A 27924-nucleotide genomic window follows, 5' to 3' on the forward strand; every position below is an offset into this window, starting at 1 on the left:
TTTCTGAAGTGGGCCATCTAGGAAACATGTCTTAGGTGTCTAACGGCCCATATACCTCTGCCTCGGCCCATATACCATATACCTCTCAGGTTCAGGGCCTGCCCAAGTTTGAATTTCAGAGCTATGAATGGGGACACATACCCTGAGGACAAAAGAAGTCTCAGCTGGGTACAGTGGTTCACGCCTGTAATCCTAGCTACTCAGGAGGCTGAGATCTGAGGATCATGGTTCAAAGACAACCTAGGCAAGAAACTCTGTGAGACTCTTATCTCCAGTTAACCACCCAAAAACCAGAAATGGAGCTATGGCTCCAAAAGTAGATTACTAGCCTTTGGCAAAAAGGCTTTGGGACAGTGCCCAGACCCCGAGTTCAAGCCCCAGGAGTGGCACATGAGCACGCATGCACACACACACACACATACACACACACTTATGTACATATACCATAAAAAATCTGGAAATGGATCTGTGGCTCAAGTGGTAGAGCAATATGTGTGTGTGTGTGCATACACACATGTATGTGTTTTTCTGTATTCTTCAGCCTGAAACTATCCTGCTTCTATTTTTCTTTACTCTCTCCCATTTTAGAAATCACTGGGTTTGGAGATCTTTGTTTGTGGAAGTTCCTTGGATCCTGCCATTGATATTTTGTTCGTTTTCTGGAGATCTTGATGCCTCATCATTAGAAAACCACTTTTGGGCCTGATATGTGGCTGTAAAGCATCAGAGACCTTGAGGAACTAAACTTTGTGTGTATGTATATATGTTGGTCCTGGGGCTTGAACTCGGGGCTTGGGCACTGTCCCTTAGCTTTTGCACTTGAGACACAGTACGCATTCTCTCTCTCTCTCTTTCTCTCTCTGTTAATTGGAGACTATAGAGTCTCTCAGATTTATTGGCTGGCTTCAAATTGTGATCCTCAGATCTCAGCCTCCTGAGTATAGGATTGGGGCTGAGCTGTCAGTGCCTGGCTTTTGCAGTGCTTTTCTTTGTTGGTGCTTATGATTCTGGTCTGAACATGTGAAAGGACTGCTCTGCTGGGGTGTCTCTTGGGTTGTCCACCAAGGCAACTGCCTGGCACTGACTTAATTTTTTTTCTCTTTTTGACAGTCCTGAAGTTTGAATTCAGAACCTTGAACCTGTGGTTTAACCATTTACCATTAAGTCTGTGGATGTCTAGTGCTTCCACCTGTGTACAGAAGAGGAAACTGAGACTCAGTGTGTGAAAAGACTGGGATCGAAACACAAGCAGGCCTGTTCTAGAGTCTGGGATCTTAGCCCACTATGCTGCAAAATGGGTGAAACGAACCTGTTTCCCATTCCTTTTTAAAAATACTTGAAAAATCATTTTTAGGGCTGGGAATATGACCTAGTGGTAGAGTGCTCGCCTTGTATACATGAAGCCCTGGGTTCGTTTCCTCAGCACCACATATATAGAAAAAGCTGGAAGTGGCGCTGTGGCTCAAGTGGCAGAGTGCTAGCCTTGAGCAAAAGAAGCTCAGGGACAGTGCCCAGGCCCTGAGTTCAAGCCCCAGGACTGGCAAAAAAAAAAAATCTTTTTTAATTATTTACAGTTTTCTGAGTCAGTTTCTTATTTTTATCTTCCTGACTGGTTTTGAATTTGCGAGTCCAGTTTGCTCAGCTGCCTGATTTCTGGGATTACAGGTGTACACCACAGGGTTTGGCTGTTTCTTTTTTTTTTTTTTTGGCCAGTCCTGGGCCTTGGACTCAGGGCCTGAGCACTGTCCCTGGCTTCTTTTTGCTCAAGGCTAGCACTCTGCCACCTGAGCCACAGCGCCCCTTCTGGCCGTTTTCCATATATGTGGTGCTGGGGAATCGAACCAAGAGCTTCATGTGTAGGAGGCAAGTACTCTTGCCACTAGGCCATATTCCCAGCCCGGGGTTTGGCTGTTTCTATCATTTCATAGTGCTAGTATAAGCTCTATAGCCTGCCTGCTCTGTGTCACTGTTGTCTCCACACTATGTACTTTCTTTCCTGGCCCCGGCCCTCCCCTGGCCCCGCCCTCCCCTGCCCTGCACCCTCTAATGAGTTGCTACCCCTCATGCCCTTAACTTCTCCTCAGAGCCTTCCCTCCACTGTCTGCCTGGAGCTGAAATTCAATTCTCCCTAGAGGGCACCACCTCCCTGGCAAGCTTCTGAAATGAGAGCTGTTTATTTTCTTCTAGGCGAGAGTGCTTTGCTTGCTCCTGATTGCTGCCTTTCAGACTACTTCTCTCCTGGCCTCAATGACAGCTTAAAATAACAGCCCCCTTCCCTTCTCATTGTCCCCTCCCAGACCTTGCTTCCTCCATTAGGGAAAGGCTAGCACCTGGCTGATTGTGGGGGTCCCCACGGCATCTTGCTAGGTAAGTTCACTGAGTGCACACACGTTACCCACACAGCCTCTTCACACAGCCCACTCTGCTATAACACCACAGCCATCCTCACAGTTGTACCCCTGACTTGAGTACTGGAAGCAGCCTGCTGTCAGCCATTACTTCTTACCTCCTTCTGTCTGTTCGTTTCCCACATCCATTTGCCATTTTCCTAGGCCTCAGGTCCATGGTGCCTCCTCTCCTCCAACTTAGCATTCCCTCCCTCTCCAGCCTCCACGCCGGTCCTTCATTTCAGAGCGCCCTTCACAACATCCTGAACTCGTTTGCTTTTGCCTTCTGCATTTTCTTTCTTTTTTTTCCCTAACCATTCTGGGGCTTGAACCCAGGGCCTGAGCACTGTCTCTGAGCTTCTTTTTGCTCAAGGCTAGCACTCTACCACTTGAGCCACAGTGCCACTTTAGGCTTTTTCTGTTTATGTGGTACTGAGGAATTGAACCCAGGGCTTCATGCATGCTAGGTAAGCACTGTATGACTAAGCCATATTCCCAGCCTGCCTTCTGTATTTTCATCCTTTGACTGACATGGCAAACCCCAAGCCCTGGTTGAGCCTAGTGATCTGTTTTCTTCAGGATTGTTCTCTGATTGTACCCAAGGAGTGTTGGGGGCTGGGAGTGGGAGAATCATACAACTTAGCTGGCCGCTGGTGGCTCATGCATGTAATCCTAGCCTGTAATCCTCAGGAGGCTGAGATATGAAGATCATGGTTTGAAGGAAGCCTGGGCAGGAAAGGCCATGAAATTCTTATCTTCAATTATCCTCCCAAACGCCAGAAGTGGAGCTGTGGCTCAAGTGGCTCAGAGACGGTGCCTAGGCCCAGACTTCAAGCCCCAGGCCCAGTAAAAAAAATTAAAATTAAAATAAAAAAAATCACAGAACCAGGAAGTGGTCATTCTTATTCCTGGTCACCAACCCTAAGGGCTCGCCCTTCAGTGCCGTGACCCAATCATGCACACTTCCATCTCCTGGGTCCTCCTCTCTACAAGTTCCCTTTCTCACTCCCCCCCGCCCCCCCTCCCCCGCTCTTGTTGTGGGGCTTGAATTCTGGGCCTGGGTGCTGTCCCTGAGCTCTTCAGCTCAAGGCTAGCACTCTACCACTTTGAGCCACAGCACCACTTCTAGTTTTCTGGTGGTTAATTTGAGATAAGAGTCTCATGGACTTTCCTGTCTGGGTTGACTTTGAACAACAGTTCTCAGATCTCAGCCTCCTGAGTAGCTAGGATTATAGGTGTGAGCAACTAGGGCCCTACATTTATCTCACTTTTACTATGAACTCTCATATTGCCTGATGAAGTGTCATTCCTAGTACTGGTGATGAAATGTTTTCTTGTTTTTCTTTGTGTTCTTCAGGTAGTGCTTTGTGTTAAATGACATTCACAACAGTTTCAAATGATTGTGGGACATTTTGCTATATTAAATAATTCAGGAAATGAAACGTTTTCTCTTTGTTGCTGTTTTTCTTTTATTTTTTGTCTTGTTTATTTGTCTTTGGGAGGGTAGGGGGGCACAAAAATGGAGGAACAAAGGCTAAACAAATGCAGTGGGGTACTATCTTGAAAATGGACTATAGGGGCTGGGAATATGGCCTAGTGGTAAATGAAGACCTGGGTTCGATTCCTCAGCACCACATATATAGAAAAAGCCGGAAATGGCGTTGTGGCTCAAGTGGCAGAGTGCTAGCCTTGAGCAAAAAGAAGCCAGGGACAGTGCTCAGGCCCTGAGTCCAAGCCCCAGGATGGCAACAAAACCAAAACAAATAAAATGAAAATGGACTATATAACTTGTGCGGATGGGTGGGAAAAACTGGGAGAAAGCAAGGGAAGGGGTGACATTGTCCAAAAAGAAATATATCTTTATCTGAATTATGTAATTGTAGCCCCTCTGTACATCACCTTTACAATAATACTGAGAGAAATTAAAAAAATAATTCATAGGCTAGGTGCTGGTGGCTCACACCTATAATCCTAGCTACTCAGGAGGCTGAGATCTGAGGATCCAGGTTCCAAGCTAGTCCAGGCAGAAAAGTCCATGAGAAAAGACTCTTACCTCCAACTAAAGCCAGAGTGGAGGTATAATAGCCTTGGGCAAAAAAGCCAAGTGAAAGTGGGAGGCTCTGAGTTCAAGCCCTAGTACTGACACAAAAGAGGAGGAGGAGGAGGAAAGAAAGGAAAGGCAGGCAGGCAGGCAGACAGGCAGGCAGACAAGTACTCTCAGGTGATGTAAGTCCGTAATTCCAGTATTCTGGAGGTGGAGGTAGAAGGATCTTTAGTACAAGGACAGCTTGGGCCACACAGCAAGACCCTGACCTTGTCTCAAAACAAAACAAAAGGAAATAATACTTCTCTTTCTTAGCTATGCAGCAGACCTTAGAGGAAGCCATTCTGAGTCTCTTCAGCTGTTCCAGTGCTCCAGAGGAGAGTCAATGGGTCTAGAGGGCAAATGGCTCAGGAAGGTGGAAGGACAGATGGACATATGAGCTATAGTACAACAGCTAAAATTGATAGCACTAGCTCCAATATGGAGCTGCTGGGCTGGGGATGTAGCTCAAGTGACAGAGTCCTTGCCTAGCCCTGGGTTCAATCCCCAGTACTGGGGAAAAGCGGGTGATAGAAGGAAACACTCACTCTAAATGGCCCTAGATCAAAGCCTTTGAAGGAAGGGGGCTTGTTGCATGGCTATTTGCAATACCCAAGCCCAGAACAGTCCTTCATAGCATGGTAGACTCAATACATATAAAAACAGTCTCACAAGGGTTCTAGTCACTTCTAAAGGTAGGTAAATTCCTCCTTGAATGTGTCCATTACCCACCTCTTTGACACATCACAAAGAGAAATGTTGCCAAGCTCCAAAGTGTATACTGTAGTGTAAACTTAATACAAGAAGGAAGCCTATAACACTTATAAACAAACAGTAACAGTAACTCCCCCCCCATCCTTCTGTGAGCGAGAATGAGAGCAGCGCCCTCTAGTGCCAGGCTGGGCTAAAGGAACCCAATGGAGGCGACACTCCTGTGGGGCCGCTTGATTGCCGCTTTGTCCGAAGCCAGTTTTTCAGTATGTGAAGAGGTGATTGAGCAAGCAAGTTGGTGAGCCAACCCACCTGAGCAGAGGGAAGAAGTAAATGAACCATTCTCTCTGCCCCCTACCCCCTCAGGAATGTTCTGTTTTGCCGAGCTCTTTCTGTGTGTCTTACATCACACAGCCCTGTTTTCCACTTTCTCCTCCAACCTCTCCTGACCACCTACTGCCCACAACTGTTCCCTTTCTCACCCCTCTAAGAAAGGAGCTGGGCTGGGGGTCGGGGGGGGGGGGGTAGGTGATTCGGTGAGTGGAGCACAGGGCTTGCTTGGCCTGAGGAAGGCTGGGGGTTCCCTCTCGGGCAGGGGGTCTGTGGGAGGTCACTTTCATGGTCCACAGTGGCCCTCAGCCTTGTGAGCACATGGAATCACATGGACAGCGTGGTAAAAACACCAGATCTGGAATGGGGCCCAAGGACTTGCATTTTAACAAGTTCCCAGGTGACTCCAGTCTGCTGGCCTATAGGATCCACACAGGGAGGACGGGTGTTTGCTTATCTCATTAAATCCTGACCGCAGCCTGCTTTCCCCCCAGATTTTGTAGGTGAGGACAGCAGGGCTTGTGTCCAGATGCGTCTGACCCCAGCATCGACCTTCCAGTCTACCCTGTCTCTGCTCATTGTTAGCTATATCCACCCCCTTCCTCCCCCAACAAGTGATGTTCTCTGTGGTATACTTTGAATCCCTTACCTTCGCCTAATCCCATAACGCACAGGCCTGCCTGCCTGCAAGGGACTGAAAGAAGTAGAAAGTAAACAGCCCTGTGGGAGTTGGGGGGGGGGTAGAATTTGAGTCCCCCCCCATCTCAAAGGTCTCCTCCACAGCTAGGGAGGGAGAATGCCTGATGGGGCAGGCATATTTTTTTGAGGTGAGGACTCTCACCCAGGGAGACATTCCTGAGGTTTCTCATATGGTATCACCTAAAAAAAAGCCATGTCTAGGAAGTGCACGGTCACCCAGGGGGCAGGAGAGAGAGCACTTGGGAGTCCTGGAGGGGAAGAATGTGCCTGGAGAGAGGGGGGCAGTGGGGCAAATGTAGCAACTGGGGAGCTGAGATCGAGAATCTCAGCTTCTCATAAGGGGAATCCTCTGCCCAGTGGGCTAGAGCATTTTGGAGGGGAGATGCTTCCAAAAGAGGCCAGGTCAATCCCACAGCCTTGGGCTTCCACCACACTCCTTCCCCAGGCTCTTCCCTGGCTACTTGGGATCCCAAGGAAGGGGAATCGGGATGGTGGCTCCAGGGAGGCAGAAGTGGGGAGGGAGGTCTTCGAGGAGGAGGTAGGTGTTGTTTGCTTCTGTCAGGGCCTGGCAGTAGACACGTCACCAGGTCTGCAGTGTGTGTGTGTGTGTGTGTGTGTGTGTGTGCACGCGCGCAGGATACTGCTCTCATCATTCAGCTGTCTTTTGGGGTCCCTGATGCCATCAGAACACAAAGGCTGTCCTCAGGTAGGAAGGTGCCTAGCGTGCAGAACTGCGGGGCCGGGCTGACTTCCCTTGCACCTCTGCCACTCTGGGCAGGGGTGCCAAGGGCAGCAAAATCGGAAGTGAAGCTTGGAGGGGATTGATGGAGATGGCTCGTCCTCCCCAGTTGCTGTGCACTGACCTGCGTGGGGTCAGTGTGCCCCTGTCCCCCCAGTCCTTTCCATGGCATTCAACTCTTGCCATAGCCCAGGCAGGCACAGGCTGTGGGCTCCTGGGAACTGTGGTTCCTAGTGCTGCCAGTGTCTGCCCTAGGCAGGCAGGGAGGCCAGGATGGAGAGCAGGGGCATCAGGCGATCCTCTCCACCTCCCTTCCTCTCCGCTTTCCAACTGGCTTCTTCACATGGCAAGGTTTTTCCTTGGGAGCCTCACCATCCCTTCAGTGTTTACAAGGCTGCTCTGGGTGTGCAAGCTGGACTTCAGTCCCTCTTCCCTACTTTCATCCGCATCTTCTAACTTGGAGGTTGGGAGAGATGGCAAATTATACCCTGGGAGAGACTTCCGACCTTGCCTCCCCGTTTCCAAGGCTGCTTCTGTTTTGCAGGTCTCCTGCCCAGTCATTTTTTTCCTTGTCCATCCCCTGATAAACACACACACACACAGAACTGCAGATTGCAAAGAAGAAAAAAGCCAATTTGTTGTCGGTAGGAGAGTGTGAAGGGCAGGTTCACCCTCCTTCCCATCAGCTGGTGTGGCTGAGTGGTTGGGGGCAATAGAAAAGGCAGTAGATGCGGTGCATGTGTCACTCTGTACAATATAGAAGAATCTGATATAGATAATTTGTATAAAAGCCACTTGTCCTCATGTCTGTCCTCTTGCTGGCTGGCAGGGCAGGGGGGCACTGGGAAACAAAGAAGCTGGAGGGGTAGGCCAGGGCCCAGGGGCACCCCACAGTCCCTATCCTCTGGCTGTCCCCTTGTGGGGTCACTTTGGATCCTTAGTGGGAGCATAGCAGAGCTCTAGTGGCCGGGACACCTTCCAGAACTTCTCATTCACCAGCTCCAGAGTCAGCGAGCCATTCAGTGTCTAGAGAGGGGGTGCGGGGGAAAGAGAGGGGGACGGTGAAGATGGAAAAAGAAAGGAAAGGGAAAGCGGGTCGACAAGGGAGAAGGAAAGGAAAAGGGATAATAAAAAGATGGGGCAAAGTGGGAGCAAAGGTTGTAATGAGAGAAAAACAGAGAAGGGAGAGGGGAGGAGCAGAGAGCAAGAGGAGGGTTGCTGAGTTAGGAGGTCGGGCTTGGGGGTGTGTGGCCCCAGGCCTCCCTTCCCTGCCACCCCTGTACTGTTCCCCTTTCCCTCTCCTCCCTTCTTCCTGCCCCCCTTCCCGCTGGCGGCTCTCACCGTGAAGGCTCCCCCTCCAGGTGCGATGTAGATGGTGTACTGCTTTTCACTGACACCCTCCAGGCTAGGCAGAGCAGGCTCCTCGGGACCGTCACCTCCAGCACCCCCACCTTCCCCCCCACCCCCGTCAGGCCCCCCCGTGTCAGGAGCGCCCCCTCCAGGCCCGCCGGGCTCGCCCGCTTCCTGCTGCTGCCTCCGCTCCAGGGCAATGCGGAGGGCCAAGTACTTGGAGAGATGGTCCACCGTGGCGTTCCCCGTGGTCTTCACATACCTAGGGGGCGGGGACAGGGCAGGTTTAGGGCACAGAAAGGCCTCCAATGGAGGAGGGGTCTTTCCAGAAGGGCCTCTGGGTTGGGGTTTCTTCTGATGGAAGGGCAGGGTGTCTCACCTGGTCTGGCAGTATTCTCCCTTCTCCACAAGCAGAGGGTGGGGCCGGAACACGAGCTCAATTTCTCCACCTGGCTCTGGAGGACTGGGGGCCCCAGGAGGGCTTGGGGGCCCCAGGGTTCCACCGCCCAAAGTGCCTCCCCGATCACCAGAGTCTTCAGAACCAGCACCCCCACCCACTCCCCCAGTGCCGCCTCCCCCGGTCCCTACACTGCTGCCTCCGGCACCCCCTCCTCGGGGTCTCTTGGGAGCAGGGCCTGGGGCAGAGTCCGGGGCCGAGTCTGAGCTCACGTCTTCTCCATCCCCTTCTCCCTCCCCAGGCTCTCCTTCCCCCCCACTCATAGTTGTGGTCTGATCTGAGCCAGGCATCGGCCGCCTCACGCGCTGGGCCCTGTAGAAACAAGTAGAAAGCACGGAGGATCATAGGTCTGGATGTTGAACTTGAGAGATCGGGGGAATTGTAAGGATGACACTTAATATTTACCGAACACTAGCAATGTACCAAGGACCCCATGTTTATCTCTATTTTATGGCTTCCAGAGGTTCAGTAACTTGAGATCAAGGGGCTTGCTCTCAAAGTATGGTCCAAGAACCACAAGCATAGGTATCACCTGAGAGCCTTCAGAATTCAGGTTCCCAGGCCCCATTCTAGAGGAGCTCCTGAATCACAGTTTGCACTTTTTTTTTTTTGGTCGGTTGTGGGGCTTGAACTGGGGGCCTGAGTGCTGCCCCTGAGCTCTTTTGCTCAAGGCTAGTGCTCTCCCACTTTGGGCCACAGCACCATTTCCAGTTTTTTAGTTAAAATAAGAGTTTCATGGGCTGGGGATATGGCCTAGTGGCTAGAGTGCTTGCCTCGTATACATGAGGCCCTAGGTTCGATTCCCCAGCACCACATATACAGAAAATGGCCAGAAGTGGCGCTGTGGCTCAAGTGGCAGAGTGCTAGCCTTGAGCAAGAAGAAGCCAGGGACAATGCTCAGGCCCTGAGTCCAAGCCCCAGGACTGGCAAAAAAAAAAAAAAAAAAGAGTTTCATGGACTTCCCTGCCGCCAGCTGGCTTCGACAGGCAATTCTCAGATTTCAGTCTCTTGAGTAGCTGTGCTCACAGGCACGAGCCACCAGTGTCTGGCCACCAGAGCCACAGTTTGCATTTTTAAACCAGACCTAGAGCGTCTGACCCAGGAGGCGATTTCATGTCCTGGAGGATGAATCCAGAGCTTACACTCGAAATCACTCTACTTCAAATCACTCTAGTTCAACTTCTAGAAAGTTAGATGATGAGTTATTTTCTTCTTAAGAATAGTAGTGCCCAGTGAGCACTGGTGGCTCACACCTGTAATCCTAGCTACTCAGGAGGCTGAGATCTGAGGATCGTCATTCAAAGCCAGCCTGGGCAGGAAAGTCTGTGAGACTCTTATCTCTAATTAACCACCAGAAAACTGGAAGTGGCGCTATGGCTCAAGTGGTAGAGTACTAGCCTTGAGCTCAGGGACAGCGCCCAGGCCCAGAGTTCTTCAAGACCCATGACCAAAAAAGAAAAAAAAATAGTAGTGCCAGTTGTTTACTAAGAAGCTGTAATTTACATCTGTGACTTCCAGACCTAACAATAAGGCTGTGGTCAGCTCTTAGGATGCTAAGTCCCAGAAGCTAGCGGGTAGCAAAGGCAGCGTCAGGAGTTGGACCGGCAGACCCACCCCCCCAGCCCTGTATGTGTGGCCTTTTTCCTGACCCGCACACCTGTGCATGGCCTGCATACGCAGACCCTCCTCAATGCTGGAGCTCAGCGCCTGCTGGTTGTGCAGGCGGCTGAGGCGGATGAGCACCCGGTCCTGATGGGCCTCGTATTCCTCTCGGCTAGGATAGATCTTAGAGATCAGGGCGTCGAAGTTGGGGTCTGGCCGTAGGGACCGCTTGGATACTAGCTTTTTCCGACAGGTAGGACACTCCTTGTTCCTGAGATGAAAGAAAGGCAGCCCTGTGGTCAGTCCCAGAGCACTGAGGTCCAGGCAGAACCAGGACTGGCAGCAGGGCCCCGACGCAGAGCCCTTTTACCCCATCTCAGGTGTCCCTGCTGTTACCCGCTGCGCAGGGCTGTGACAATGCAGTCAGAGCAGAAGCGGTGGAGGCACTCCTTGGTGGTCATGGTGTTCTTCAGCATGTCCAGACAGATGGGACACATGAGCTCTGAATGCAGCGATCGAGGGGAAACCGCAATCTCGGTGCCATCCATGATAGCTTCCTGGGTGCATCAGCAAAGGGAAGGTGGTGAGTTGAGAGGAAAGGGACTTTGGAAGCAAAGCAATTCATGAGAAAGGAGTTTTGAGAAATTCAGGGAGACTCTGGACTCTGGGTACCCCTGTGGACCAACCGAGGAAGATGGGAATTCTAAGACTGAAAGGGCCATTGAGAGAATGGGGAGCAGAAGCAATTAGGGCTTATTGAGAGAAGGAGCTATGCTGGGCACCTGTAATCCTAGCTACTCAGGAGGCTCAGATCTGAGGATCGAAATTCAAAGCCATACTCAAATTTAAAGCCATATTCAAAGTGATATACGCTTATCTCCAATGAACTACTCAGAAAAGCTGGAAATGGCACTGTGGCTCAACTGGTAGAGCACTGGCCTTGAGACAAAAAATCTCAGGGACAGTGCCTAGGACCTGAGTTCAAGCTCCAGGAGTAGCACATTAAAAAAAAAAAAAAAAAGAGTAGGAGCTTTGGAATTGGAGGATCTGGGGTTGTGAGGTTCGGTGGGGAGCCTGTTAAGAGGTGAGTTTCGGAGAGCTCAACAAATTTTCCTAAAAGTGTGGTCTTCCTGCTACTTATATCAGAACTCTAGGGTGCCTGTTACAAATTCAGATTCTGGGGTCTCACTACACTACTGGGTCAGAGTATTGGGACAGGGAGTTGCTTTAAATAAACAACCCAAGGGGAGTCTTGTATACGCTGACCCATAACATTGGGAGGGACAATGATGGTAATTTTCGTTGTCTGTTTGCCATCTTTCCAATAAAGATAGTAACATTCGCTCTACCTCTCTTGGAACGGCTGTTGTGAGGATCAAATACGATTACGCGAGATAAATGTGAAAGTGCTTTAAAAAGATTCAGGTGATGGCGGGGGGGGGGTTTCGGTCGAATAGAGCAAAGAACGGGAAGGGAGCTGTGCGCGGGGGGTGGGGGTGGGGGTCGGGGTTTGGCGGGAGGGGGGTGAGCCGGGACGGGGGAGTCCCTGTCACCTGCGGGGTCCGATGCAGCTCGTACAGACTCAGTTCCCACGTTTTGCTCGCATTCTGGGCATTCGCCGGCGTCGTCATGGCGACCAGGCACAGACCCCCCACCGGGGCTCCGCCGCCGAGGAGACCAAGGCTGGGGAGGGGGGAACGGGAGGCGGTGTTGGGGGGCCGCCTCGAGCAGACCCCGCCCCTCGCGGCTCCCCTCGGGGCCCCCGCCCCGCGCCGCCGCGGCCCCTCACCGGCTCCGGCCGTCCGCGCCCGCGCCGCCGCCGCCGCCGCCGCCCAGGCCCAGGCTCCGGGGCCGACGCGGCTCGGCCCGCGGCTCCCGCTCAGACAGTAGCTCCCGCCGCCGCCGCCGCCGCCGCCGCCATGGCCCGGGCCCGGGCTGCGTCACTTCCGCCCGCCCCTCCCCCCGCCGGGACGTCACCCGCCGCTCCGGGCGCGGGTGGCTGCGACGTGGACGCCGGGGCTCCCCCGCCCCGGAGACGCGCCGGCCCCGCCGAGCCCCCGGCGCCCCGCGAGCCCGGCCGGCGCGGGGACCCCAGCCCTGCGCCCCGCGGCCAGCCGCGCCCCCCAGCCCCGGGCCTCACCCCGGCGTCGGGGGGACCCCGGACAGGGCGACGGGGCGCCCCGGGCAGGGGCCACCTCCCCCACGCGCGGCCTGGGGGTGGGGTGGGGGGGTCTCGCCCTCGCCCAGCTCCCCCAGTCCCAGCCCGGGGTCCCGGGCGGAGGAACGTGGCGCCCGGTCACCGGCCCCTGGAACCCTCGGGTCCCCCGAGCGCCCCGCGCCGCCCCGCGCCGCCCTCCGACCCCCTCTCCCCCTCGAGGTCTGGGGGCGGCGGCTCGGGACGTCCAGACTCAACTCTCGGCCGGAGCCATAGACTCGAGAATTGCGTTTGGACAATCAGGAGCCGCGGCCCGGGCGGGGGAGGGAGACCCCACGCGGGAGCGGGGGCCCCACGCACGGGACGGGGCCCCCCGGGGACGGGGCGTGCGCGTGGGTGGGGGACACACAGGGCGGGACGTCTAGCGTGGAAAGTGGACAGAGGCCTCCTCAGGACTCTGGAGGAGAGGAAGAGAACAGAGAGGAGAGGAGAGCCGAGGAGGGAGAGCCGCGATCCCCATTGAGGGCAGGGAATGAAGAGGCAGACCGGGCAAGAGGAGACCATGACCGGCCTTCTCTCCCCACCAGCCTGAACTGGGGCTTCAGGACTTGGGCTATGGCTGCCAGGGGGTGGCCTGTCTCCGGGACAAGTCAGCAGTGGGTCCCCTCTCCTCCCACCCCAGTTCCCCCCTACTTCCCTGTCTTCTTCAGTCCGTGGCCAGTCCTTATGTGGGCGCCAGTGTCGATTAGCGCGGACCCCCTCCCCTTCCTCCTCCTCCCAGCCCCCTCCCTTCTGCTCTCCTCCAGCCCCTTTCATCGGCTGGTCCATTCCCCTAATCCTGGCCCCCTCCCCTAATCCCCCCCATCCGACCCCAGGCCGGCTGCAGCTATTGTAAGGTGGAGAGAAAGGGGAGGGGGACCGAGAGAAAGGAGAGGGTGGGGGAGGGCCACCTGTTCCAAGACCCCCTTCTAAGACCAGACTGGACACTAGGATGGAGCTCAGAACAAACCACCCGTGGGGGCCATAGGACCCAAGGAGTTGGGGGGAAGGGACCAGCACTGCAGAACCAGTGAAGGGGGGGATGGGGCAGAAACCCCTCCCTCCAAAAAGACCCGGAGTGTCAGGCATACACAGTGACATACACTCTTTGCTCTCACACCCGGCGGCGGGGGTTGCCCTGGGAGACCAGGCAGTGAAAGGGAACAATCCCTTCGGGAAAGGGAGAGAGGGGGGAGGTGGGGAAGGGTCTGAGGGTTTGGACACAAGAAGAACCGGAGGTGGCAGGGAAGAGGATTTGGAATTTATTAGGGTCACAAGCACCCCTGCCTCCCATATTCAGCATTCCCGGCCATACACCGCCACCCCTTTTGTGGCCTGGGAACTTAGCGTCCTCATCAGCAGGAGGCCAGGGGAGCAGTGGGGGAGTGAGCCGAGTCCAGGGTCCTTGAAGCAGTTACATGAAAAGACCTCCTGGGAAGGGAAGAGACATTTGGATAGCCACATGGGTGAAGTACACGGTTGAGGGGGAGTACCCAGATCTGTTCCTGGCAGAGGAGGATTCTGCCCTTCTCAGATGCTCCACATTTGCTCCCCTTATTTGCTTTAAAAAATATGGTCTGGGTTCCACTCTCTGCCCTCTTGCTCCCTACAATGACCTCGTACCAGAGACTTCCACGGAGGCCCCTGTGATGTATCCGCTGTCTTCAGAGGCCAAGAATGCAACCACATTTGCCACATCTAAGGGAATGGTGGGAATGAGGAGAAGGCAGAATTCCACTTACTTCATAGACCCAAGGCAGCCATATTTCCCCCAGCCCCAAATCCATGCCAACCATGAGTCCTGGTGAGAGCCTCTCAACCTACAAATTTGGGCATATCTTCGTTTGGCCCCCCTCACCACTTGATGCTCACCCTCAGGGTCCCCGAAGTGTCCCATTGGGATTATTCCATTCACCTGTAAGGAAACACTGAGTGGAAGTTTCTTTTTTATGGATTTTCTTTTTTTGAAGACGGAGTTACTTTTTTTTCTTTTGTCTTTATCCATCATATATCTATTGAACACTTACATGTATCGAATACTAGCATTACACCTACTCTTCTTTCCCTCCGAGGCCCAGGGAGGTTGGGTCTCTGACCCATTCTGCCTTCCACTTACAGTATCCTACCTTGTCCTTTACTTTCTGTGGCATTTTCTGTGTCATAGGTGTTGCAATGAACCCTGGGAGGACAGAGTTACAGCGGATCCCATATCTGTGGAAGGGAGAGTGGTTGCTGACTGTGGAGAAGACACTGACCCCTCCCTCAGACCCCTGCACATAGGTACCGCGGTAAGCCCAGGTGTGTGACCCACCGTCCGAGTTCCCGGGCTGCCGACTGGGTCAGCCCAACCACTCCTGCCTTGGATGCAGCATAGTTTGTCTGCCCCATGTTCCCCACCTACAGGTGAGCCAGAGGTGTAGAGTCAAGAGCCTCACGGGTTGACTTTTCTCCCTATGCCCACTTGGCTGGCTGACCAGGTCCCAGCTCAACCTAACCTTTGCAACAATGCTACTGATGTTGATGATGGAGCCGCGACAACCACTGGACACCAAGGCTTGGGCTGCAGCCTGAGTGACTAAAAAGATGCCCTGGCAGAAGAGGGCAGAAAGGCAAAAAAAAAAAAAAAAAGATCAGCTGGGATGACAGCCCTGCGAGTCCCTCCCCAAGCTGGCGGGAAGCAGAAGTCAGGTTCAGAAGTCACCACCTTGAGGTTGACAGCTATGACTTTGTCCCAATCATCTTCAGACATGCGGAGCAGAAACTCATCCCGAGTGATGCCTGCACAGGACACAACGACAGATGGCGGGCGAGAAAAGCAGGCCTATGGGAGGGAGGGGGAGGTTACACACCACGCCGCCACAAAGAGCCCGGGGAGCGGGGCCGATGTTAGAGCTCCTGGCGGAGCGAGGCTGCAGCCGTGTGTTCACCTGCACTTGCTCTAGCAGGCGCCTGGCAGTCGTGGTCTCAGACACGTCAGCCTGGAAGGCAGTGTGGTTCCCGCCGGGCGCCCCCCTTTCACTTCCCGGTCCTCCCAGCAGTCCCACGGTCTCCCGGGCTGCTGCCTGGTCCAGGTCGCAGGCGGCCACGGCGGCCCCCTCCCGGGCCAGGCGCACACTGACCGCGCGGCCAATGCCGCTACCCGCACCTGAGATGGGAGAAACCGCGGGGTCTGGGAAGAGCAGCGGGCCGGGTCACAGGTCACGGGGTGCAAAGTTACTAACGTTTGGACAAGGGGTCGGAGGTCACAGGCCTCTCGAAGTCTGTCAGCGTACCCGATGACAGCGCTCCAGCACCCCACCCCACCTTGGGAGAGGACCCCTCAACCTGTGACCAAGGCCAGCGCAGAGCCGAGCCGGAGCTGGGACGCCATGGCGAGCTGGGAGTGGGCGGGCCCGAGCCCGCAGCCAATCCGAGCTCGCTGGAGGCGTGGCCAGAGCCAATCAAAGCCTCACCAGCTATAGGCCGAATCCGGCCACCAGCGCTGGCGGACCTCCCACCGCGGAGGCGTGGCCGCGCGCCGGAGCTTCGGGGACTTAGGGTGCAGGAGAAAAGGGGCCCCACTTCCCCCAAAAAGACAAAGGCTGCATATAGGGCAGAAGATCCAAGGACTTTATTTCCGGCACCCCCCCTCCCCTTCAATTCAAACAGTGATAAAAAATGAATAGAAACAAAAAAATTCAGGCCATGAGATTACTAACCCCTTCCCATGCCCACCCCCAATCACTCCCAAATCAGATACACGATTGATGTTGACCCATGGCTCCTCCTTCCCGGAAGCCTTTACTAACCCGTGGGGGTGGGGGGAATGGATCTTGGAGAGCATGGTACTCTGAGAACAAGTTGGGTAGAGGGCACCAGGTAGGCTACCATTATCTCAGCCTTCTTCACAGTCCCATTTAACCCTTCCCAATATGGTTGTGCAATGTCCAACACTTTGGTCCCTCTGGCCTCTCCTCACCTCTACAGCTCCTGTAAGACTGCCAAACCTTGAAGGCCTCAATGCCAAAGTCACTATTCACCTAGGCTAGAACTTTTTTTTGGCAGATATCCCGTTAGGGCTCCCAACTGCCGCAGACCCCTGACTTAGGGACAGGGGTAGAGGCTTAGGGCAGGGGTAGGGGGTTTATTCTCCCTCTCACTCGAAATGGGCAATCACCACCATCATAACAACTCCTCCCAGAAGCCCTAGCACCTCCAGAAGTGACTGTAATGGTGATGCTTCCCTTAACAGCTCAGGCAACACAGATACAGTTGCTACATAGATGAAGCCACCTGCAGTGAATGGCAGAACCCAGCCAGGACCTGCACCGCTTGCAACTTCACCGCCCACGGCTCCTCCTTCAGTGAGCAGGGCACAGGCTGTGCCTGCCAGCGCTCCTATTGCTGTCAGCAGTTGTAGACGCATTGCCTGGTGGGCAGAAAGAGAGAGAGGGGCACTCACCAATAGCTACAGATTATCAGTAGTTTTTGTGACTGGTGGAGTATAATTGTATAGGTGTGAGGCCATGATTTTGAAAACTAAAAAGCTAGGTAAAGGCAGAAGGTCTCTAAGAATAGATCTTTCCTGTTTTGTTTTTTCTTGCGGTTGTGGGGCTTGAACTTAGGGCCTGGGCAGCTCTTTGGCACAGGGCTAGCGCTCTACCACTTTTAGCCACAGTTCTACTTCTTGTTTTTGAGTGGATAATTGGAGATGAGTCTCATGGGGACTGCCTGGGCTGGCTTTGAACCGTGATCCTCAGATCTCAGTCTCCTGAGCAGCTAGGATTACAGGCCTGGGCAACCAGTGCCTGGCTCCTGAAAATTTTGAGATCCAAAGAGGTTGTATTGATCCTGATAGAGAGGGTGTGTGTGTGTGTGTGTGTGTGTGTGTGTGTGTGTGTGTGTGTGCGTGCGTGCGTGCGTGCGTGCGTGTGTCACAGTTTAAGAATTACTGAACTACAGGACAAAAGAGATACTTCTTTACCCTTACTTCTTTTTATTTTATTTTGCCAGTCCTGGGGCTTGGACTCAGGGCCTGAGTACTGTCCCTGGCTTCTTTTTGCTCAAGGCTAGCACTCTGCCACTTGAGCCACAGCACCACTTATAGCCGTTTTCTGTATATGTGGTGCTGGGGAATTGAACCCAGGGCTTCATGTATATGAGGCAAGCATTCTTGCCACTAGGCCATATTTCCAGCCCTTACCCTCACTTCTAAAAGATCTGTTGCTAGTAGAAGTACTAACTGTTTGAAACTAATGAGAGATGTTTTGGTTTTGGATAAGTGAGCAGGGACAAAAGGTTGGATGCAACTACATTTCCATTAATGCCAACCTGTTTTTTGCTGCAGCCAGACTGCACCAAGATGGCAAAGTCTCCAATCTCGTGGGGCACTTCATGTAATAGGACAGTCATTGTGGTCAGGATCCCAAGTCCTCTGCCCCCTCGAAAGGAAGCACCAATAGCCAGACCATCTGTGAAGTTGTGTGCCAAGTCAGCAGCCAGATTCAAGTAGCCAGACACACGCAGGTCTTGTATGGGAAAAAGAGGAAGACAAAGTGATAATAGGCATCCAGCACTTCCACCCAGTTCTGGTCAGCCATTCTTCTATTTCCCCTTAGGAACCACTTCACATATAGCCTTTTAGTGTTTCCCATATATCTATAATTATACACAGCACATATTATATGCAATTCAGTGATGGCCCTTGCCCAAACTTATCCCCAACCCGCTTCCCTTACCTGAGCCTGTTTTTTCCTCTGGGTTCTGAGGTTTTACTTGCCCATCTTTGGGCCCTATGCTCCCCTTCCTCCTCTTTCGCAAGCCCCCTCTTTCCTTGTTTTCCTTTTCTTCTTCCTCTGAGCTGGTCTTCTCCTTTGAAGAGCACTCTGAGGGAAAAAAGGTGTTGGTCAGAGGTGGGGGCAGGGGTCTCTTGCCATATTCTTAAGGGATACCTGTTCCACCTGAAAGCCATAAGATGAGTGCATTCTTGGACAGGCAAAGTGGCTTTAGCAAAATTGATCCTAGGCTTACCATGACTTCCATGTCCGTGACTGTGTCCATGTCCTCCTTTCACATGTCTCACAAATTTCTCTACCACAAGGAAGGCGACAATGCCACTGAGAACCCATAGCCCCACAGACATAATGGGGCCCTGGCCTGGGAACAGAAACATTGAGACATTAAGGGAGACGTGGATTCCAGACTTCTTCTCAAAGGTGCAAAGAATAAGAGATAGACCTTTCCCAGAACTCCAACCTCTCTACCCCTCTCCTCTTCCTCACCACTGTGGGAGTGTCCATGTCCGGGCCCAGGCTGCTCCAAAGTGTGGTGAGAATGTGGTTCTGTAGGAAGGAGAGGGAAAAAAAAAAAAAAAAAGATGCTACACATCCCTGACTGAAGGGATATGTTTTTAGCAAAGATCAAAAATGACAAATAAGAAATATATCCTTTTTCATGAGAGAATGAAATAGCTTAAACTTTAAGGTAGAGAGTCCACAGATTACTTACCCAGAGCATGAGGAATAAGGTGTAGGAAAGCATCACCCAGGAGTCCCCCAGAAGCAAAACTGAGCAAGATCTGGAGCAGAGACCGATGCCTGGGGGAGTTTGACTCCACTGGGATGAGGAAGAGTACAAAAAATGGAGCTGCAGAAATCAGCACTGTGGCCCCCAGTGCCTGGTAAAGGAGAACCAGGAGTTAAATGTTGCATAGTTTTCCACCAACCCCAAACCAGTCCCTCTCTCCCCTCTCCTGGGGACTCACATAGGCCCAGAGGGTAACCGTATCCAGGTTGTGCTTGGTGCCTGGAACCCCAGACTTTCTATAGCCTCCGTGGCTATGCTCATGGTCATGTCCGTGTCCGCTGTGGTGGAGGCTCCCGTGGGAGTGGCCATGGCTATGGCCATGGTGCATATCCTCATGTGAATGTCCATGGTCGTGACCGTGGGTATGCCCATGCCAGATGCTCTCGTGTGTGTGGCCGTGGCCATGGGCGTGGCTGTGTCCATGGTGGAAATCCTCATGTGAGTGTCTGTGGCCATGGAAGTCCTCTTCCACCTCCTTGTGCAGGTCACCATGACCCCCGTGTCCGGCCACCAGCAGCCCCAGGGCCGCCCAAGTCAGCAGTCCCACGGCCACCCAGTGGGCGGTCCGCAGGCCCCTGGCCATCACGCTGACCAGAGGGACAGAGACAATGACTCCACTTGACTCTCAACTCCACCTACACGGGGTCGGCTTTCTTCTGCTGGTGCCCTCCACGCACCTCAAAGGGCCGCACCCCCATTCCACTCTGTTCCCACCCACATTGTTCTCTTTATCCCGAATCCCTTTCCCGTGTGCAGGCCCCCTCAGCGCCCGGATCGCCGCTTCAGCCTTTGATACGCCACTTTGCGGACTCCCTGGGCGCTCGTCTCTATGACCGGCCAGGTAGAGAAAAGGCCGGGAAAAGGACAGGCCGGGGTGAGGGTGGGGGGAGGTGGAAAGCAAGGAATTCTCACCGGCTCCGGGACTGTCTCCTCTCCGGGCTTGCTCGGACGTGGCAGTCACGCCGCTAGTTCGCGCGAGAACAGGAAGTTCCGTTCCAGCCCCGTCCCCATACCTTTACCAACATGGCAGAACCGTGGTGGCAGCGAAGCCACCCTGCCCCGGCGCGCTTGCGCAGGCGTGGAGGTTATTTAAGGGGAGGGTGGGCGAGGCCAGCTAGCAGGCGGGGAGGAGGGGCGGGTCCCGCCTCCTCCGCCTCCCACCGAGCGAGGGGGCGGGAGCTAGCGACGAGACTTCCCGTCCGTACAAAGATGGCTGCCACAGCGGCGCTGTCATTTTGGTACCGAGCCGAGCGACGCGCTTAATTCCATCCGAACCGGGCCACAGCCTTTCCCTCTGGGGCTTCCTCGCGCTCAGTTAGTCCCCCCCCTCCCTCCGGCCATCCCTTGGCAGTCCCTGGCACCTCTTCCGGTCCCCCTCCACTCGGCCGGGACTCATGTCTTGGGCCGCCCGCCCGCCCTTCCTCCCCGAGCGGCATGCCGCAGGGCAGTGTGGGCCGGTGGGGGTGAGAAAAGAAATGCATTGTGGGGTCGCGTCCCGGTGGCGGCGGCGGCGGCCCTGGCTGGATCCCGCGGCGGCAGCGGCGGCGGCAGCAGCCGGAGAACAACAAACCCCGGAGCCGGAGCCGGGGGAGGCTGGACGGGACGGGATGGGCGACAGCGGGCGGGGTGAGTGTCCTAGCGGACCCGCGGGCGAACTAGTGACCGCGTTACCTGCACCCCTCCCCCACACCTCCCGCGGGCGCGTGCCCCTGCGCTCCCGCCCCCTTGTTTGTAAACACGCTTCCCCTCCACCCCGAGGGCCGCGGCGCCCTCTCCCCGCCCCCCCACCCCCGGGGCGGAGCGGGGAGGGGGAGCTTCCGCCCTCGCTGTGGTGCGGGGGCCTGAGCCCCGGGCTGGGGCGTGGGGAAGGACACGATTTCCCTTAGGCTTGTGGGCTCTGGACGGTGGAAGGCGGCGCCTGAAGCCTAGGAGTGTGTGTGTGTTCCACCTGTCAGTCTGTCCTGCACCCACGCCTGGGCTGCCTGGCTCTAAGCTGGGAATGGAGAGATTGACTTGTCCACCCCCACGTGCTGCCCCACCCACGGGACCAGGTCTACTTGGAGTGACCTGGTATTCATTCAGATTCCTTGCGTGGAAATATTCCTTACCCGGAAACTCTCCTCCCCCTTTTCGTTAGTCACAGCCCCCTCTCCCCCTCACCTCGCTACAATTAGGAGTTCAACTTGTTTGACAACAGAGTATTTCTGGAGCTGGAGATGGGTGGGTGAGGGTGGTTTGGTCCTGGTGGCGTGAGGGATTAGAGAATTAAAATCTCCAGTTGAATGATCGGACACTCATTCTCTCTTTTTGTCTCTCCTCTCTCTGTGTGTCTCTGTACCTTCTCCTTTAGATTCCAGAAGCCCAGACAGCTCCTCCCCCAATCCCCTTCCCCAGGGAATCCCACCCCCCTTCTCCTCCTGGACCACCTTTGCCCCCTTCAGCACCCCCACCCCCAATGCCACCACCTCCACTGGGTTCCCCTTTCCCAGTCATCAGTTCTTCCATGGGGTCCCCTGGTCTGCCCCCTCCAGCTCCCCCAGGATTTTCCGGGCCTGTCAGCAGCCCACAGGTGAGAGAGGTTGTGACCGACTTACTGCCTCTTCACTTACTTGCATTCCATTGTTTTTCTTGTAACCTGGATCCTTGTGTAAACTTCCTCATGACCCACTGACCTTTCAGTCCTCTAATCCTAACAGGCCTGTGGTCCTTTACTCTTTCTGAGGTGACTGACCTTTTTTAGTGCATGCTTCCTCTATAACGCTATTTTAAAATATTTCCAATATTCTTGATGTTCTTTTCACCTGTTAGTGATTTTCTGCCCTTTTGGTCCCCTATGCCTTTCCAGGACACATGCCCCCTTCAGGGTCACTGTGTTATACAGCTTTGGGGGAGGGGGGGGACTCTGTTCTCTATGGGTTGTTCTCTGGGGATGTCCTCTACATAGACTGCAGTATAACTAACACCCACTGGAGAGTCTAGTAGAGGGCCCTGTCTAGCGGTAGGGAATGATTTCATTACCTCTGAGAGATCTCTTTCCCAATGAGTCTTCCTGTCACTTCCCTATTTCCCCCATCCCAGATTAACTCAACAGTGTCGCTTCCTGGGGGTGGGTCTGGCCCCCCTGAAGATGTGAAGCCACCAGTCTTAGGGGTCCGGGGCCTGCACTGTCCACCCCCTCCAGGTGGCCCTGGGGCTGGCAAACGGCTATGTGCAATCTGCGGGGACCGAAGCTCAGGTATGGGGCCCAGAGCACAGGCACAGAGGAAGAAGAAAGTCTGGGCCATTTACGACCACCTAGGCTTCCTAGGGGTTCCTGAGCCTTGGTCAGAGCAAGTGAGCTGGGGGAGGTCTGGGGAAACTAAGAAACCTGAAATTCAGATGTGGGATGAAGTAGGGGGTGGTTAGAGGGAAAAGGGGGCTAGCCTAGGGCTTCTGAACAGCAAGGAGAGGGGATTGGGTTATCTCATCTCTGTATTTGTATTTGTATCCCATCCTCATCTCTGTATTTAGCAAACAGTGGGATGATTTTGCTGGAAAGAGACTGGCAAGAGGACTCCATGGAGCCTGTTTATTTATTTATGCTATTCCCCCCCCCGCCCCTTTGTAGGCAAACACTATGGAGTTTACAGCTGTGAGGGCTGCAAGGGCTTCTTTAAGCGCACCATCCGTAAGGACCTCACCTACTCATGCCGGGACAACAAAGACTGTACGGTGGACAAGCGCCAGCGGAACCGTTGTCAGTACTGCCGCTATCAGAAGTGCTTGGCCACTGGCATGAAGAGGGAGGGTAAGGATCCACCCCAGTCCACAGGCCTTTCCTCTCCCACTCCACTAGTGGGATAGCAAGGAAATAGAGAGGGGGACACCAGGAACCCATAGCCTGCCTATGTCTGTCAGGAATGCAGGACTGGTTTTTTTCCCTTTCCTCCAGGGGCAATGTTTGATTTTTCTCACCCCCTGCCTATCAGCATTCTTCCTTGGTGCCCTTGCTCTGATCTCTTGAGTTTCCATCTTAATGATTCATTCTGCTTCTGTGGTCTCTTCTGTGACCCTTCCCCAGCCTTGTCTGGTCCCAGGGTAGGATAACTTTTTCTTAGCTATAATGAGTTTCTCTGTCTCCTCTTCTCCAACCTGAGCAGCAGCCCCTACCCGCAGCCCACGCTTCTCTGGCCTCCATCTCTGTTTTTTTTTTTTTTTTTTTTCCCACCTCTGTTTTGTGTGATCTCTCCTCCAGACTTTGAGACATTGTACTCTTAAATTACAGACTTACTAAAGACTTCAGGGCTCCCCTCTTCTGTGTCTCCATCTTTTTTTAATTTTTTTTGCCAGTCCTGGGGCTTGAACTCTGGGGCTTGGGCACTGGCCCTGAGCTCCTTTTGCTCAAGGCGAGCACTCTACCACTTGAGCCACACCGCCATTTCTGGCTTTTGGGGGGTAGTTTATTGGAGATAAAAGCCTCATAGACTTTCCTGCCTGGGCTGGCTTTGAGCTATGATCCTCAGATCTCAGTCTCCTGAGTAGCTAGGATTACAGGCATGAGCCACTTAGTCTTTTTTTTTTCCTTTTCTTTATTGTGGTACTAGGAATTGAACCCAGGGCCTCATGCATGCTAGGCAAGCACTCTACCTCTAAGCCACAACCCCAGGCCTCTCCATCTTCTTAACTCTGTTTCCTGGAATTCTTTTTTTTTTTTTTGCTAGTCCTGGGGCTTGAACTCAGGGCTCGGGCACTGTCCCTGAGCTTCTTTTTGCTCAAGGCTAGCACTCTACCACTTGAGCCACAACGCTGCTTTCGGCTTTTATCTGTATATGTGATACTGAAGAATCGAACCTAGGGTTTCATGTATGCTAGGCAAACACTCTGCCACTAAGCCATATTCCCAGCCCTGATTCCTGGAATTCTGAGTGGCACTTCAGAGAATATCTTGGCCAACTCCTCCCTTTAGGAAAGATGAGCCCAAGGCCTAGCTTTCTCAAAAAAGTGGCAGGTAGGGCTGGGGATACGGCCTAGTGGCAAGAGTGCTTGCCTCGTATACATGAAGCCCTGGGTTCGATTCCCCAGCACCACATATATAGAAAACGGCCAGAAGTGGCGCTGTGGCTCAAGTGGCAGAGTGCTAGCCTTGAGCAAGAAGAGGCCAGGGACAGTGGTCAGGCCTGAGTCCAAGGCCCAGACTGGCAAACAAACAAACAAACAAAAAAGTGGCAGGGCCCAGGATCAGAATGCACATCTCTGAAGAGCCAGGCTAGTGCTCATTGTACTATTTTGGGGATATGAAGAACACAAGATTTTGCCCTAAGGCATGCTTGGGTTCAAGTGTATGACCTGCCATGCCTTATATGCAATTATGTAAGCTATTTAACCTTTTTGAGCCCCATTTCATTATCTTCAAAAACGGGAACAGAAGTTCACAGGGTCATTAACTTACTTGAGTGAATGTTCAGATGAACTTGGCATTATTTTTAGCAGAGGGTAGGTCTTCTGTGTAAGTCAGGATTCCTCCCTAATTCCTTTACTCTCTTATTCCCTTCGTAACCTGTTTACCCTGCTCTTATATGACACTTCTTGCAGGGTATTTGCCGTCTCCTGTTTGTAGTAATTTCCCAAGTTGTCTAAATATTTCCCAAGGACATCAGACCTGATAAGGCCCCAAGAGTAATTCAGAACCCCCTATGCTGGCTGCTGACTTTCCATTTTCTCCCCCATCCTTCCCCACAGCGGTACAGGAGGAGCGTCAACGGGGAAAGGACAAGGACGGGGATGGGGAAGGGGCTGGGGGAGCCCCTGAGGAGATGCCCGTGGACAGGATCCTGGAGGCAGAGCTTGCTGTGGAGCAGAAGAGTGACCAGGGCGTTGAGGGTCCTGGGGGAACCGGGGGTAGCGGCAGCAGCGTGAGTGATGGGGTCAATCTGTTCTCCTTTATGATGAGGGCTGGGCGGAGGGAGTCTAGGTCTGTTCTGTCTCCTTTCTTTCCTTCCCCTCACAACCCTCCTCACACTGCCTGAGACTGGATGTGCTGCCAGACAAGGCCTCAAGCATCTGAGGTGGGTGTGAAAACTTCCTCCATCCCACTCCACTGGCAGAACCATGGGCAAGTCCCAAATAAATGAATTGTTTGCATGAGTGCCAGAAAAGGCTGATTTATAGAGACTGGTTTTAGCTGGGACTTAAAGGAAGATGATGTATAAGGAGGGGGTATCAAAAGGCCTCTTATAAAGGGGGCTCCCAGCATACCTCCACACCTTCCATAAATCTTACCCTCTATTCCCTGCAGCCAAATGACCCTGTGACTAACATCTGTCAGGCAGCTGACAAACAGCTATTCACGCTTGTTGAGTGGGCGAAGAGGATCCCCCATTTTTCCTCTCTGCCTCTGGATGACCAGGTCATATTGCTACGGGCAGGTCAGTGACCTTGAATCCCTTTGCCTTCTTGACACTTGATCCCTCTTGACTTCCTGACCTTCACTGATCCCAGTGGTCCTACCTTTGCTACCCAGAGAAGCAAGCTTGCTGACTTTGCCGCCTTTTTTCTTCTTCTTTTTCCTTAATGTGCTTTGAATCCTATGGTATGATCTCTGGCTCCTGACCCTTGCTGCCCCCACCCAGGCTGGAATGAGCTCCTCATTGCTTCCTTCTCCCACCGGTCCATTGATGTCCGAGATGGCATCCTCCTTGCCACAGGTCTTCATGTGCACCGCAACTCAGCCCATTCCGCAGGCGTGGGAGCCATCTTTGATCGGTCAGTGGCCCATGTCTGGGCTGACCTGTAGGTAGAGGGGGTGGGGCTATAGGCTGGTCCGTGTCCAAGGCTGGCTGAGCTGTGACCTTTGAGTGACCTGCAGGTCCCTCTCCAGGGTGCTGACAGAGCTAGTGTCCAAAATGCGTGACATGAGGATGGACAAGACAGAACTTGGCTGCCTGCGGGCAATCATTCTTTTTAATCCAGGTAAGTGGAGAATTACCCGGATCTCTCAAGACCAAGGCAACTTGGGAGCCTCCTCTTCTCCGGAGACTCCTATGTTACCCAGCAATTCCCCTAAGTAAGATCCTTAGCCCAGAAACTTCCCACCTGACTGAAGAAAAAGCCATTTCCATTGCTCCATTCCCCTTCTGAACCCATCCCATAAACCCAATGGGCCTTACTTCCCTTGCCTAGGAATCTGGCCAAGGGCAAGTAGGTGGGACCTTAAAAGGGCCACATCTACACATCCTGATTTGATTTACCTTCCTTTCTCTTCCTCTGTTTCCTGACATCCCAGATGCGAAGGGCCTCTCCAATCCCAGTGAGGTAGAAGTCCTTCGAGAGAAAGTATATGCATCACTGGAGACCTACTGCAAACAGAAGTACCCTGAGCAGCAGGGACGGTGAGACGGGGCTTTGGAGACAAGTCTCTGGCAGGGTGGGGGAGTGAAAACAGAGGCGTGTTCTGAGCTCGAATGCTTCTGGCTCTCACTGCCCTTTTCCTACCTCTACCTTAGGTTTGCCAAGCTGCTGCTACGTCTTCCTGCCCTCCGGTCCATCGGCCTTAAATGTCTAGAGCATCTGTTTTTCTTCAAACTCATTGGTGACACCCCCATTGACACTTTCCTCATGGAAATGCTGGAGGCTCCTCACCAGCTGGCCTGAGCCCACACCCATCTGTGTGTTCCTCACACTTGAGGAGTGCCCTCCAAGAGGACTCTGAGCCTGGGGCAGGGTGGAGGGACCTTTTGCCCAGACAGAACCTTGAATGGAGGGATACAGAGCAGAACCAAACCTCTAGGGATCCGCCAACCCTCCAAGGGGTTTGCTTGATATCCCAAGTTAGAAGGGGACCCCAGGTCCCTGTGAGTACTGGACGTTTCCATTCGGTGGCCTTGAGTCTCTGAACTTGTCGGGGTCTCTCATAATTTGGGGTGATTTTTCACCCCTGTTTGTCTCCCAGCACAAAGCACTGGCCCCATTCCTGGAACCCTGTTTCCTTCTCACCTTGCTCCATTCCCATCTGAAAAGTGGAGATGGGAGACTCTCCTAGAGGTGGATGTTGAGGGGCAGGCCCCCCAAAACTGGTGAACATGGAAGTAGACTCTGACAAGACTTCTTCCTTCTAAACCTGGTAGATGAGGGCAGAGGGAGGAGGCCCTGTTACTATCTTCTGTCCAAAGTCTCCTTTTATTCTTCACCTCCCACAGTAGGACTGAAAACATTTTTAAAAGGTGGTGGTGGTGGTAAAGGGGCTGTTGGAGATGTTAGGAAGGGATCTGCTATTTTTAATTTCCTCTGGGGATAGAGACTTGCAGTTAGACTCAAAGAAGTACTGTACTTTCCCAGGTTGACTAAGAAATGCCAGTGGTGGAGGTTGGTATTTGGGCAAGGCAGGGCCCTGGGGTGGTCTGTCCCCAGCCCTTTCTAAGCCCTGGCCTTTCCAGTTCTACCCCCTTCCTGTGTCGCTTGGGGAAGGGGCCTGGGTTGTGGTGACAGGCCCTGGCTAGCTGGCTTGGTGAGTGTGGTCCAGGCTTCCCCTTCATGGCTCTCCTGCTGTGGGCACACAGCAAGGCCCTGGGATGGGGACCCTGGCCCGAGAACCCAGGGGAGAGGGCCAGCCTGCAGAGAACGAGTGCTGGGATGCATGATTTTCCTTGAGGGGGGTCCTTTCCCCTCTCACTCGCACATAAAATCGCTTTCAAATTAAAATCTCTGTTTTCTGGACTGAGGTGACTGTGCAGATGGGCCGCGCCAGGGCTTGGCGAGGGGGTATCCGGTTGGGAGCTCGGGGTGCGCTCTCATGACGCTGCCATGGTCGAGGTTCCCTGGAGCTCCACCGGC

General features: G+C 53.7%; 5 protein-coding genes across 9 annotated transcripts; 1 reads left to right on the forward strand and 4 right to left on the reverse strand.

The window, feature by feature from the left end:
• Window positions 1-7570: 7570 nt before the first annotated feature.
• On the reverse strand, window positions 7571-12215 carry Ring1 (ring finger protein 1). 2 transcript variants are annotated; one of them, XM_048347997.1, is made up of 7 exons: window positions 12148-12215; window positions 11912-12042; window positions 10755-10915; window positions 10414-10629; window positions 8679-9068; window positions 8291-8561; window positions 7571-7975 (listed from the first exon to the last, which is right to left on the reverse strand). In XM_048347997.1, the coding sequence occupies exons 2-7, from the start codon at window positions 11987-11989 to the stop codon at window positions 7874-7876; spliced, it is 1218 nt and encodes a 405-aa protein (XP_048203954.1). In that variant the 5' UTR covers window positions 11990-12042; window positions 12148-12215; the 3' UTR covers window positions 7571-7873. The 2 variants fall into 2 exon arrangements, with proteins under 2 accessions (XP_048203954.1, XP_048203953.1); XM_048347996.1 differs by lacking the exon at window positions 12148-12215 and having other exon boundaries at window positions 11912-12125.
• Window positions 12216-12654: 439 nt separating this feature from the next.
• Window positions 12655-13684, reverse strand: LOC125353510. Its single transcript, XM_048349214.1, has one exon. The coding sequence runs from the start codon at window positions 13651-13653 to the stop codon at window positions 12655-12657; it is 999 nt and encodes a 332-aa protein (XP_048205171.1). The 5' UTR covers window positions 13654-13684.
• A 107-nt stretch (window positions 13685-13791) lies between these two features.
• Window positions 13792-15959, reverse strand: Hsd17b8 (hydroxysteroid 17-beta dehydrogenase 8). The gene is made up of 9 exons (XM_048347998.1): window positions 15877-15959; window positions 15480-15697; window positions 15257-15373; window positions 15048-15140; window positions 14864-14949; window positions 14679-14763; window positions 14425-14467; window positions 14176-14250; window positions 13792-13983 (listed from the first exon to the last, which is right to left on the reverse strand). Exons 1-9 carry the CDS (start codon window positions 15920-15922, stop codon window positions 13967-13969), a joined length of 780 nt encoding a protein of 259 aa, XP_048203955.1. The 5' UTR covers window positions 15923-15959; the 3' UTR covers window positions 13792-13966.
• A 188-nt stretch (window positions 15960-16147) lies between these two features.
• Slc39a7 (solute carrier family 39 member 7) lies at window positions 16148-20408 on the reverse strand. 3 transcript variants are annotated; one of them, XM_048347992.1, is made up of 8 exons: window positions 20029-20408; window positions 19295-19703; window positions 19039-19207; window positions 18813-18872; window positions 18557-18687; window positions 18270-18420; window positions 17863-18059; window positions 16148-16960 (listed from the first exon to the last, which is right to left on the reverse strand). In XM_048347992.1, exons 2-8 carry the CDS (start codon window positions 19697-19699, stop codon window positions 16688-16690), a joined length of 1386 nt encoding a protein of 461 aa, XP_048203949.1. In that variant the 5' UTR covers window positions 19700-19703; window positions 20029-20408; the 3' UTR covers window positions 16148-16687. The 3 variants fall into 3 exon arrangements, with proteins under 3 accessions (XP_048203949.1, XP_048203950.1, XP_048203948.1); XM_048347993.1 differs by lacking the exon at window positions 20029-20408 and having other exon boundaries at window positions 18270-18416; window positions 18562-18687; window positions 19295-20022; XM_048347991.1 differs by lacking the exon at window positions 20029-20408 and having other exon boundaries at window positions 19295-20022.
• A 200-nt stretch (window positions 20409-20608) lies between these two features.
• On the forward strand, window positions 20609-27824 carry Rxrb (retinoid X receptor beta). 2 transcript variants are annotated; one of them, XM_048347994.1, is made up of 10 exons: window positions 20609-20742; window positions 21467-21685; window positions 22195-22351; window positions 22724-22903; window positions 24835-25007; window positions 25391-25520; window positions 25725-25857; window positions 25961-26064; window positions 26378-26483; window positions 26598-27824. In XM_048347994.1, exons 2-10 carry the CDS (start codon window positions 21572-21574, stop codon window positions 26743-26745), a joined length of 1245 nt encoding a protein of 414 aa, XP_048203951.1. In that variant the 5' UTR covers window positions 20609-20742; window positions 21467-21571; the 3' UTR covers window positions 26746-27824. The 2 variants fall into 2 exon arrangements, with proteins under 2 accessions (XP_048203951.1, XP_048203952.1); XM_048347995.1 differs by having other exon boundaries at window positions 25973-26064; window positions 26598-27820.
• The last annotated feature ends 100 nt before the right edge of the window (window positions 27825-27924 follow it).

Source organism: Perognathus longimembris, chromosome 6, assembly GCF_023159225.1.
Source record: "Perognathus longimembris pacificus isolate PPM17 chromosome 6, ASM2315922v1, whole genome shotgun sequence".
Lineage (NCBI taxonomy): Eukaryota > Metazoa > Chordata > Mammalia > Rodentia > Heteromyidae > Perognathus > Perognathus longimembris.